General features: G+C 38.5%; 1 protein-coding gene across 7 annotated transcripts in view; it reads left to right on the top strand.

Moving 5' to 3' along the window:
- Nucleotides 1-5,196: 5,196 nt before the first annotated feature.
- Nucleotides 5,197-12,122, top strand: part of ADCY1 (adenylate cyclase 1) — a 747,796-nt gene continuing 740,870 nt past the window's right edge. For 2 of the 7 annotated variants that reach the window (XM_075586429.1, XM_075586427.1), the window contains exon 1: nucleotides 5,214-6,470. In XM_075586429.1, the coding sequence (XP_075442544.1) occupies nucleotides 5,862-6,470 (609 nt within the window). In that variant the 5' untranslated portion in view covers nucleotides 5,214-5,861. Of the gene's footprint in view, nucleotides 6,471-12,122 lie in introns of all 7 variants that reach the window. The other 5 variants (XM_075586430.1, XM_075586431.1, XM_075586432.1 and 2 more) reach the window with 5 other exon arrangements.

The following is a 12,122-nucleotide window of genomic DNA, read 5'->3' as shown; positions in this document are numbered from 1 at the left end:
GGATGATAAAGTTCAACTACCAAGTAGGAGAGCACCAAACTTAAGAGACAAATTAGTTAGGAGTAATTATACCTCTCCCTCAAGCACCACTTTTCTGAACCAATCAGAGATTAAAGTTTTTTTCAAGTGTTGCCACTGTTCGGCCTGCAAATATATGAAACAAATGTGTATCTATAAAAACTCTGCAGGTACGAGAGAGTATAAGATTCTTAATTTCCTGAATTGTAAATCTAAGAACATAATTTACTATCTCAGCTACCCATGTGGTCTGATATATATATATAGGGATGACCACCAGAGAATTTCGTATCAGAGTTTTAGAGCATTCTACAAACATCAAAAATGGCCAACGGGATTTGGCAGCATTTAAAAGATCACAAGTGTAGCCAGACCCTTTCCAACTACACATGGATCCGATCCTTTCTCTCTGTTAGCATTTGCTATAAACAGTGGTCCCCACTAGGCTCTGTGGCCTCCAGGTTGTCCCCGCGGGTCATGACATCACTTAATCTAAAATGGCTGCCCTCACGTGGTACTTCAGCCAATCAGATTGTGGGAACTATATCCCCAATCTGATTGGCTGTAGTAGACCAATGTGACATCATGTTAACATGAAGTCACTCCCCCCCCCCCAAAAAAAGGCACATGATTCCCACAGCCAATCACAGGCGTGATAACCATTTGCCAATCAAATGTGACATCCCCGGCCATATTCAAGGCCATCACTTGAGCTCAAGAAGCCTGCGAGGCAACATTGTGGATTTAACATGGGGTTGGATTAGCAGATGAAGAAAGAAGATAAAGTAAGAAGATAAAGACAAGAAAGAAATGGTCACAGATGAAGAAAGAAGATGTGATACCACATGAAAGAGAGAAGAAATTTGTTACCTCGTCCGGATCTTCACCGTGGATGGCATCGGATTGTGTTTTGTGACGTCACCGGAGGAGAGCTTGCTGATTCCAAAGGATTCGGCAAGCCAACGCTTTTAAAGGTAAGATCAATATTGACAGTACAGTATGTACTTCTATTTTTACAGGATTTTGGATTGGATTTTTCTATTTTTATGTTTTTCATTGCCCATTGACTGCTAATGTATTAATTTGTACCTGTTTACGGTACAGATGAATACAGAAATAGCCAATGCATTTTTTGGCAAATGCATTTCTTCTATTGACTGTTATATTTTCTATGTATGTTTATTGTTTTGATTAAATTGTGTTTAATTTTGATGGCATGTTTTGATTTGTATTTTTTACAGATTGTTTAGCGTTTTTATTTAATGATGTAATTTGTTGGCTAATGGTTAAATGTATGTGTTGCCTAGTGGATATATTAATTAATTGATGTGTTGGTTACTGCTTTTACAGTATACTGTACGGCTGTGATGGCTTGTTTTGATTTGTATTTTTTACAGATTGTTGGGCTTTTTTTATATAATGATGTACTGTAATTTATTGTCTAATGGTTTAATTTATGTGTTGCCTAGTGGATGTATTAATTAATTGATGTGTTGGCTACTGCTTTTATATATCAATGTATTGTTTAGTTAGTGGTGTGAATTCTTTAATGGATTGTCTAGTGTTGTGATTTATTTAATTAATTGGCTATTGGTTTTATTTATGTAATTGATTGGTTACCTATTGCTTTTCATTTTACTGTTTGGGGGTTTAGGTGCTTGTTGCATACTGTAGGTTTTATTATTGTGTATTTTGGATAGTCAGGCGTTTGTATTAGTGACCACTGACTGCTATAGTAGCTTATCATGCCATATTATGGGTATTATGTACTACTATAACAATCAATGGGTAGAGAGTGGGTATAGTGTGTCTGGGGTGGGTGGTTAGACCACCCAGTTGGGTAGGGGGGCAGGGTGGGTTAACCCCTTAATTACTATAGTGGTTATTAACCGCTAGGGTAATTAAGGGGCTAAGGGACATTAGAATGTATTTTGCTATGTTTTTTTTTTCTGGAACGGAGGACATGGACCTGCATTACTGACGAGGATGCCCTTCACATTGCCTGGGGTAAGTAGAACTGCTTTTATTTACTTTATTTATGCTTCATGGATAATGTTGTGTTTAATAATGGGCAAATAATCTATTATCCATATCTGGATAATAGTTATTTTGCCCATTACCATACTGTATGTGTTTGGGGAGGGGGAGGGGGAGGGGGAGGGGGAGGGGGAGGTGTATTTATTTAAATGTAGGTGATGCTTATTTTTTTAAATACAGGAATTGTACCGCAGGCCTGTGGGGACTCACGGCGACTACCTGAGGACCCTTGGATGCCCACGGGGCCCATCCAAGGACCCCCTGATGCCCACTGGGACCACCATAGAACCAACAGACACCCGCGGGGAAGAACTGGGGGCCCCACAGCTGTGGGGGACCCGTTGGGACCACCCGAGGGCCCCCCAAACACCCGTGCGAACCACCCGAGGGCCCACAGACCCGCATGGGAAGCACCCAAGGGCCCCAATACACCCATGGGGATGACCCAGGGACCCCCAGATATCCACGGGGACCACATGTGGACCCCATTGGGGCCCACAGCGACAACCTGGAGGCCACAGAGCCTAGCTGGGACAACCTGGAGGCCCTCAGACACTGATGGGTACCCCCCGGGTGCACTGTGGGTCCTGCAGACACCCGTGGGGACAACCCAGGGACCACCGTCGACCTGTCGTATTAATCCTGTGTTTATAAAAAGAAATATTGGTTTTACAGTATGTGGGGGCACGGGGTGCTTTGTGTTTTGGTGCTTACTAGATATTTAATTTTAAACATTACAGTAATGTAGCACGGGGTCTCTGGAGCTGAACCACGTTGGTATCAGGTCAGGGGACCACCTGCTTCCCGAGATACAGGTCCCGGTATGGGGTGCCGGTATCTCCTATGCATGGAAATGGCTTGCGTCATGTGATCGGGACATTTCCATGCATAGGAGATACCGGCACCGCATAATAGGGCCTGTATCGAGAGAAGCTGGGATCCCCAGACTTGAAATCAATGCGGTTCAGCTACGGAGACCCCCTGCTACACTATTGTAATGTTTAAAATGAAATAAAACCTCCGCAATTGCCTGTGAGAAGCGCGCAGTTAGAGTGAATGATTCAGCCTCTTACTGCGCGTCTATTACAGAGAGGCAGGGACCCCTGCTGTGTTAATCCGATGGGCCATAAAGTCTGCAGCGGCAAAACTTGTGAATATATATCGCAACCTACACGCGGCACAACGCAAAGTGTACCCAGGTAAATGTTCGGATAACGTCCGCTACATCTGTACTTTTTTAGCATCTGTATTCATTGGCATCTTTTTAGTTACAGAAAAGTTGCAGTCAAGTAACTATTATGTGACAGGATTTAAAGTGTGATCTGGCTCTACACTGTTTTGCTCTGGCGCAACACGTGACCTATCACGCTACTATGGTGGCATCTTCAAATAGTGCTCCTGCTCCACACAGAAATCATACTCCCAGAAGAAGACTCACGGCGAAACGGCTGTTGGAGTTTTTGATCAAAGACCTCATCTCCGTTCTGCTCATTCGTTCCTGGCCGCTGCTTTGCTTACTTCTCTGACCGATTAGCGTTTGGCCCAGATGCTATGAAGGAAACACGGTGTCGACCGCTCTCAGCTGCATTTGCCTGCTGTGATTCCCCTGCTCCCACACGCTGTGTACCGCTGCCACATAAGTAGCAAGCTCTACACTACGGTTCCAGTTTGCGAGCTGCCCATTAGGACTGCATATGTATTTACCGCTTCTTACTTTGGGCTGCTCTGCCAAATCGGCAACTGGAGGATTTAACTGATGAGTATCATATATTTTCTGCTGCTTAATTTCATTATGAATTACACTCATAATGTTACTATAATGAGTTAAGTGCATTACTCATGTCACCATGAACTTACTTTAACCATGTTCATGTTATAAGTGCATCTGGAATCTGGACATTTTTCTCTACCTCAATTACAACCATTGACATAGGACTCTATCTTGGCATTATAAACTGGATTCTGTATAATTAGGGTTACACTCTTCCATGCATTTTGCTATCAGGATTCACCGGATGGTTATATTTGTCTGCATATCACGTTCCATCATACATCTTTTAATGTAGGGTTATTTACTGACTAGCCGGTCTTATTTACATCCACAAGGGAACATATTTGTTTTCCCTTGGCTTGTATTGTTTTTGTTCTCTACATAATACAGTACATTCCATTAACCCCAGTATATGCGTGTTAGCACAGGTGTGTTTTTCATATAATTACTGTAGTAACACCAGAGATATATATATATATATATATATATATATATATATATATATATATATATATATATATATATATATATATTTGTATTGGGTTACTTTAGTCATATGTGTGTATTTGATTTGCAGCATTAGTATTTAGGAGTTTAGTGGTCTTTGTTGTTTTACTTATATTTTATTATGTTTGTCTTTCTGTGTTTTTAATAAAGTCCATCATTTTTTCACAATATTTTGAGTGCTTTATACAGGACCTCTTTTTTCTGTGTGTGTAGATAGATAGATAGATAGATAGATAGATAGATAGATAGATAGATAGATAGATAGATAGATAGATAGACATAGATTTCTTTTTGTCACCTAAATGTTTACTATTAATGTCATATTTATTTAATCTTATTGTTTTGTTCTGTATATCTAAAATATTTTTGGAAGCTTTAACTATTTCCCTATTGGAACAATGATGCCTATTATTGACTGCATATACACATTATTCTGTATTATACACACACAATAGAAGGCACAGAGCTAGTATTCTATCAATTCATGTCTTTAAAGATTTAAGGTCATCCAGGATTACCTGATAAATTCTTATTCCAAAGCAGGGACTCAATCAGCCTTTGGCTCGATTTAGTGTGGTATATTCCGTATTATTAACCTGCACTATTCTGCATTAACATAAAGATATGATTAAAGCCCTAACCATTATTATGAACAGCTTTCTAATAAACGGAAAAATAAAAAAAACCTTCCTCAATTAGTGTTTCCCTGAGGTCAGAGAAAACAAAGATATCCCACTGTATTAAGCGGCTGCCAGTTATCTCCATTCGTGCATACAGATTTACAGTACAGTCGGGAAGCAGTATTTCAGGTGACAGGGAAGTACAAAGGCTTATGGGGCAGCCAATTAGAAATCGTTTTTATCTATGTCTGTGTGCATTTCCTTCCAGATATAGAAGAGGGAGAGGAGAGGAGGGTGTTTGCAAAGCGGACTCAAACGTGGTCATGTTGTCAAATCTGTGTTTTCTACTTGTCAATCTGCTCAGATTGTAGAGACGTGTCTGGCTTCTCAGGCAGCCAGTGCGCAGACGCCAAGCAGCCAGGGCTCGGTGAAATGCTCTTGGACGTAGGAAGATTACCTCCTCATTCTTTTTCTTTCATTCTTTTCACCAGCTTTTCCTGATCTTTTTTTTTTTTTTTTCACCGTCCTCTTCCTCTCTACCTCGTTCTCCTCCATTCCATTTTAAAAATGCCACATTATTGCTCACATCTGTTGTTTTATTACAACACATTACCACCCGCATTATAAGGTTACCCATCACCCTCTCACCAACAGTATCTGCCTGCTGATTACTGTGTTGGTTGGTATTAACCCCCTGGGTGGCATTTGATGTTATTTGGAGCTCTTCAGGGGTACAGGTAGAATTGCACTGAGGGATCGCACACGAAACCATCGCATACAGTATTCCTGTATCTTGTTCTGTATACCTCTCCCCCAATATAAGTCTTCCTCGCTGTTTTCCTGATAGCTGCTCTCCTGGCAGCTCACATGAACAGAAGAGAAGGACTTCGTGTATCCCTCTCGGGTTTATGAATGGCACTGGCATGGAGGAAATACCGTTTCAGAAAGTCAAAACCAGGAGGAAGAAGTGCCACTGCTCTCCTGGCCCCCCTTTGGATGCCATCGCATGCGAGGACGAGTTCGACTGCAAAGAGCTAGAGTCCCTCTTCCAGAATTACAACCTGAAGCTGGAGCAGACCTCGACCTTGAAGGCTCTGGCAGTCCTAATCATCATGACGGCCACTTTGGCTCTGGTTGAGCTATTGTCTGGACCCAGCTTGACCATCTCCAAGGGCTCTCATCCAGTCCATTGCATTATCTTCGTTTCCCTTTTCATTGTCACGAATGTCAAGTATCTGCAAGTCACTCAGCTGCAGCAGATTGTCAAACTCACCTTGCTCTTCGGCTTCACTTTTTCCTTTCTATGCTGCCCTTTCTCTTTGGGAGCCTATGGCTTAGAACCCCCCACTTCATCTGAGCAAGGAATGTGGCAACTGATGTTGGTGACATTTGTGTCCTATTCTCTGCTGCCTGTTAGGACCCTATTGGCCATCGTTTTCGGTTTCATGGTCTCCATATCACACATCATTGTTACAGCCACGTCTGTCAGTGCTAAAAGGCAGAGACTCTGGAGAACGGTAAGTCATTTACAGTAGAGAGTCACTTACGTAACACTTATACGTGGGTGTATATATCTACCTACCCTTCTATCTATCAACACACATACCCTGGGATCAATGCTTGATGGTAAATTGTATGTCCAGGAGTATGGTGCTTCTATAATACTGTACATAATTGGCAAGAGGACTGCAGTAGCGGCCTGTTTTATAAATTGGCATTCAATTACTGCAAATTTCCCTAGATGACGGGACCACAAAGGGGAAATCCATCAACGCAATTACAATTATCTGCAGCTTTTTAAACTTCGCCTCCCCACTCTTTGATACTGTGCATTCATACACAATTCTCAATAAGAACAATGTCGTGCTATATATTTAACAATTGTAGGTGCTCATGTATCGGGTATAATGTATTGTTCTGACTATTTTTGACTATGTACAGATTTGTGTTTGTTTAATTTTGATATTCAAATCAATATTGAACTAGTTAAATGTAGTTTTCCTTCTCAATCATTGGATTTGTGTTTTTTTTAATTAATCTTAATCACACATAAACAGATATAATACATATTAGATTACATAAACAGAATAAAGACCGGTTGTCTGCTTGGACAATTTATTTTACATTATCAGTAGGACTGTTATTACTTATATATTGCCTTACACATACACAATGTATGATTTTTGTAAGTGACATACTGTACAGTATAGAGTACACATTTTCCAAGTTATATTTTACTAGAAGGAATTGTGCCTTACTACTCCCATTGTTGATTCCCAATTCAAAACAATCATATAAATGGAAAACAGTTTATGTAATCAATGGTATAGATGAGTGTGAGTGCACGGGTCATAAGTGAGTGCAGTTGAGGTGTGCCATATATATATATATATATATATATATATATATATATATATATATATATATAAAATGTTGTATTTGTTATATTATTTTAGAATTTTATTATTGTTATATAGTATTTTATAGATTACAAATTATTCCTGTTGTGAGATTGACAACATAGAGTAGCAGAGTGATTACCTTGACATAAATTTAAAAGCATACACTGAACCTGTAGCAAAAACGTTATAGATACTTTAGTGATTATTAATAATGTTCTAGTGGAGAAACCATAAATATGTATATTGAGCAATAAAATGTTTTATGTTATATCAATATAATGTTGAAGAACAAGAATGGTATTGGGACAGGCCATAGAAATACGTTCTCATAAATTAGCAGCCTTTCATTTAGTAGTTTGTATGATAAAATTAGCATCTTTCCCCCCACTTCCTTAATAAATAAACAAATACTTAACTGAACAAAATACAGTGCTTATTTGATAGGGGCAGGTGGGCACACTACTGTATCTTTTACAATTTACATTTATAAGTACTTATATTATATATTTGTGTGTGTATACAATATTAAACAACATTTTTTTTAATGAACCTTATTAATGGTGCTTAACCCAATTTTTTGTAGAGTCAATCAAAAGTTAACATATATTTGCTAGACATAGATATATGCAGCTATTAGACATTTTACACAAAAATGTAACGACATAGTAAATAATAGACATAGACTAAAACTTCAGGCTTAGCTGCAGCTTTGGGTTTTGGGTAAAAGCTAGATTTGCTACAGAAATGTATTGTGGGTAACTACTGTAGGTTCAAGGGCTGTGTATGTGTTTTGCAAGAAAATACTCATAACCATATATTATTTTATATTTAATATTTGTTGACAAAAACTACGGCTATTTCTGATAAAATCTCTATAAAAAAAAAATCTTACAGATTTAAAAATCTTTCTTGTATTATCTTTTATTACCTTGCCAGTTTACCTTATAGGAGCATTGCATCAGACAACATATTGTACTTTATATCATTATATTTCTAACCCAAAGCTGAGAAATGTTTGGAAAACATATGTAAAATGTGAATATCTTTTCTCACAATCTATCTCTTATTACGGTAAAGGAATCTATAGTAAAGATGATAAAGGTGAAGGCACCATTTGTTTTTCTTTCTGGTTAAACAAATATTGGTGTGCTTTCGAATTTTAGAATTAATCATAAAATTGCCCAATACAAATGTGGTCATACATTCAGAGAAGGCTGAAACTTTATGAAACAGAAGGTTTTTTTTTTTTTTAAATGGCCACTGCATTACAATTAAAAAAACTAATTGGAAAAAAGTTCAGAGTTATTTGTACCAGCTAACTCCAAATTAGAAATGCAATATGAAAAATGGTTGACAATCCTTTTGTAGTTTGTTGAATAGCTTTAAACATTTTACTTTTATTTCGCGTAACTGTTGGATTTAAATTTGCGAGGCACTTTGTACCATTTGGAGAAAATCTCTATATGAATAGTTGCTATTATTATTAATAACTATGAGAGAATAGAACCACATTATAACTTACCCCAACTAGTGGAGAGTTACTATAGGAAAGGGCATGTAGAACACTTTAAATAAACACACACACCCAAGACAAACATATATTTATACACCCTGATTTTAATTTACGACACAATTATTCTGCAGTTGTTTCAGTGAAGGAAAGATCATGTAAGTAATATTTGTGCATTTTAAAGATGTAATAGTTTGCAAACTATTCCATTGTATTTCTTTTCATTAGAAATTTTTTGTTTTCTCAGTATCATATGATAAAATAAATTAAGATTAATGTTGTTGTTTCTGTATTACTTGGGAAATTACAATTTTTATTGGGTGAGAGTAGATTGCAGTATTTCTTAGAATTTGAGATCCTATATTACTGCTTGGCTATCATGCAGTTTTAAATATGTGAATACTATTTGTAAAACTTGCTATTAGGGAGGTGCAGCATGTGGTTGATTTCATGAATAATACTTGGCACATTTTGATTATTTCAAATGCTGTTAAAGCTGTTTACAATTGCCCCTTAAATAAATCAAGTATATACTAGGCAAAACAAAGTCAGCATCCTTCTCAACACTTACTTAACACATTCTGTTACATGTAGTTGTCTATAGTCAATGGCCCATGTGAATGAGATTTGGAGTTTTGGGATCAAAATTGTAATACAAAGATTATGACCATAACGATTAAAGTACATATGGTCACTGATGCTTAAACAGTAAAATACTGTCTTTCCAATGAGTGTTATTCCCTCCAGATGAGAGATATGAAATGGGACATTTGGTCGCGGACGTTTCACCGCAACCAAATGGCCGCCGGCGCTTTGCCGCAACTCACCCTGCTGCTGCCGCCGATCCACCACTTGAATCCCCACCGCCGGCCGCTTCAAAGGTACATTTTATTACTGCATAGCTTAGGGTGTTAATTTAAAGGGTTTTAGTGCTTAGGGTATGGGTTTAATTAAGTGGTTTTAGCACTTAGGGTAGGGGGTTAATTTAAGGGCATTAGCGGTTGCGTAGGGGGGGTAATTTAAAGGGTTTTAGGGTAAGGTCTTAAGGTAGGGGGCTTTAGATTAAGGCACTTACCTTAGCTGCAATGTGGCCGGCGGCAGCAGCTACCAGCGGCTGGGTAAGTCATGGCGAAGAGTCAGCAGCCAAATGTCCTAGACCTATATAAAAGGCCTGATAAGCAGCATATCACTTGGATAGTTTCACATGCTAATTAACCTCTGTTCTGTTAATTAATCCTCTCCAATAACATATAATATGTGTGACCTTTTTGACCCATCATTTGGCATGTTTTGTCTGCCTGTCACAGTTGCTAATAAAAACTTGGATTAAAAAGATGGCAACTGGGATGATGAGGTTATAGCAGCAGCAGCAGCAGCAGCAGCAGCAGCAGCAGCAGCAGCAGCAGCAGCAGCAGCAGCAGCAGCAGCAGCAGCAGCAGCAGCAGCAGCAGCAGCACATAGTAAATATACTGTACATACAGTATTGTGATAATTATTTTTAAAGTTTGTGCACATCTCAGGGTGCTTCTCCTTCTGGTGACACTAGCGCTGTGAGGTTTCTGGCAGAACGTGCATTACTTAAATGCCCTCCAAATTAATTAACATTTACTAGAGAGCAACCGTGTTTATAGAGCACCATGAATAAGAAAGATCTACATATAAAGCTAACATAACCATTGTTTTATATTGACCAATGATACTTTTGCAATCATTAGTTTTATCTGAACAGCAAGTTTTTTCTGCAGGTTTTTGAAGTAGAATGTTTAAACAATGGTACCAAGTGATAGTGAAGAATTATATTTAAGTAATAATCCCCGAAGAACAGAGCATTTCTGACCAATAAGAGTTGAAGGCCCAAGGTGAAGCTGAGGGACTTTAAAGCAGTCTGGGCATTATTGGCCTGCAGGGACGCAGACAGATTTCCTGGGGGCGCAGAACTACAGTTCTGACTGGGCGCCCATCCCCCCACCCCCACCGGGACGCTCCCCCCCTGTCAGCAGTGTTGCAAGCCCCATTTCACATCTCGCGAGTTCCCCATTTCACACCTCGCAAGCCCCCTCTATTTCCCTCCCTCAACCCATATATTTATCTCCAGTAGTCTCACCTCTCACTCTCCCCCCTCCATCAATTACACCACTCTCAGTCAATCCCTGCCCCTGCCTCACATTATTTTATCTCCCCTGCGTCTCACACTTACTCCCTCTTTTCTTCACTCACCCCCTCTCTCCTCTCATTCTTCCCCCCTGCGTCAATTGCCCCACTCTCACTCAATTCCCCTCCTCACACATTCCTCCCCTCCTCACACAATTCCCTCCACAAAATATATACTAAAAAAAACCACTCCAATGCAAAAAACTTCCCACCCCCAAATACATACAAACCCCCCCTCCCCAATACATTTGAAACCCTCCAATACATATAACCCACAATACATATAAAGAAAACCCCAATACATATATAAAAAAAACAAATCCATATAACCCCCCCAAATACATATAAACACCCAATACGTATAAAACCCCCAATACTTATAAAAAAACAATATATATATATAAAAAAAAGACCTCAATACATATACAAAAAGAACCCAATACATATATAAAAAGAAATATATATAAAAAAATCCCCAATACATATAAAAAAGCACAAATGCATATAAAAAAATACAAATAAAATCCACCCAAATACACATAACCCCCAATACATATAACCCCCCAAATACATCTAAAACCCAAATATATAATAAAAAAACATTATATAAAAACATATAAAAAAGACCCCAATACATAAAAAAAAAAAACAATGAATATAACAAAATCACAAATACATATAAAAAAGCCTCAATGCATATACAAAAAACCCCAATGCATATAAAAAAATACATATAGAAAAGCCCCAATGCATATAAAAAAAACAATGCATATAAAAAACACTATATATATATATATATAAAATATATATATATAAAAAAAATATATATATACACAAACAAAAAGACTGCGCCTGTTGGGATCTATATACCCTTGTAAATAGATACACTTTTTGTTTGCTAGTGAGAGCAAGCAAACACCATACCTCTTCATTTGGGACTCAAAGACATTGATGCTGACAGCTTACTCCTCACGGTTCCTGTTTTGGTTTACCCGGTCTGGCACCCATTGCACATGTGGATTGTTTCCGGAGGACACTAGGAGAAGTGACACGATACCTGAGTTCCTGCTGGACGGTGTCTCAGAGGGGTTTTGATTGTGTCCTGA

Source organism: Ascaphus truei, chromosome 2 (genome assembly GCF_040206685.1).
Source record: "Ascaphus truei isolate aAscTru1 chromosome 2, aAscTru1.hap1, whole genome shotgun sequence".
Classification (NCBI taxonomy): Eukaryota; Metazoa; Chordata; class Amphibia; order Anura; family Ascaphidae; genus Ascaphus; species Ascaphus truei.
The sequence above is the reverse complement of the archived record's forward strand: the minus strand, read 5'-3'. Positions and strand labels throughout refer to the sequence as shown.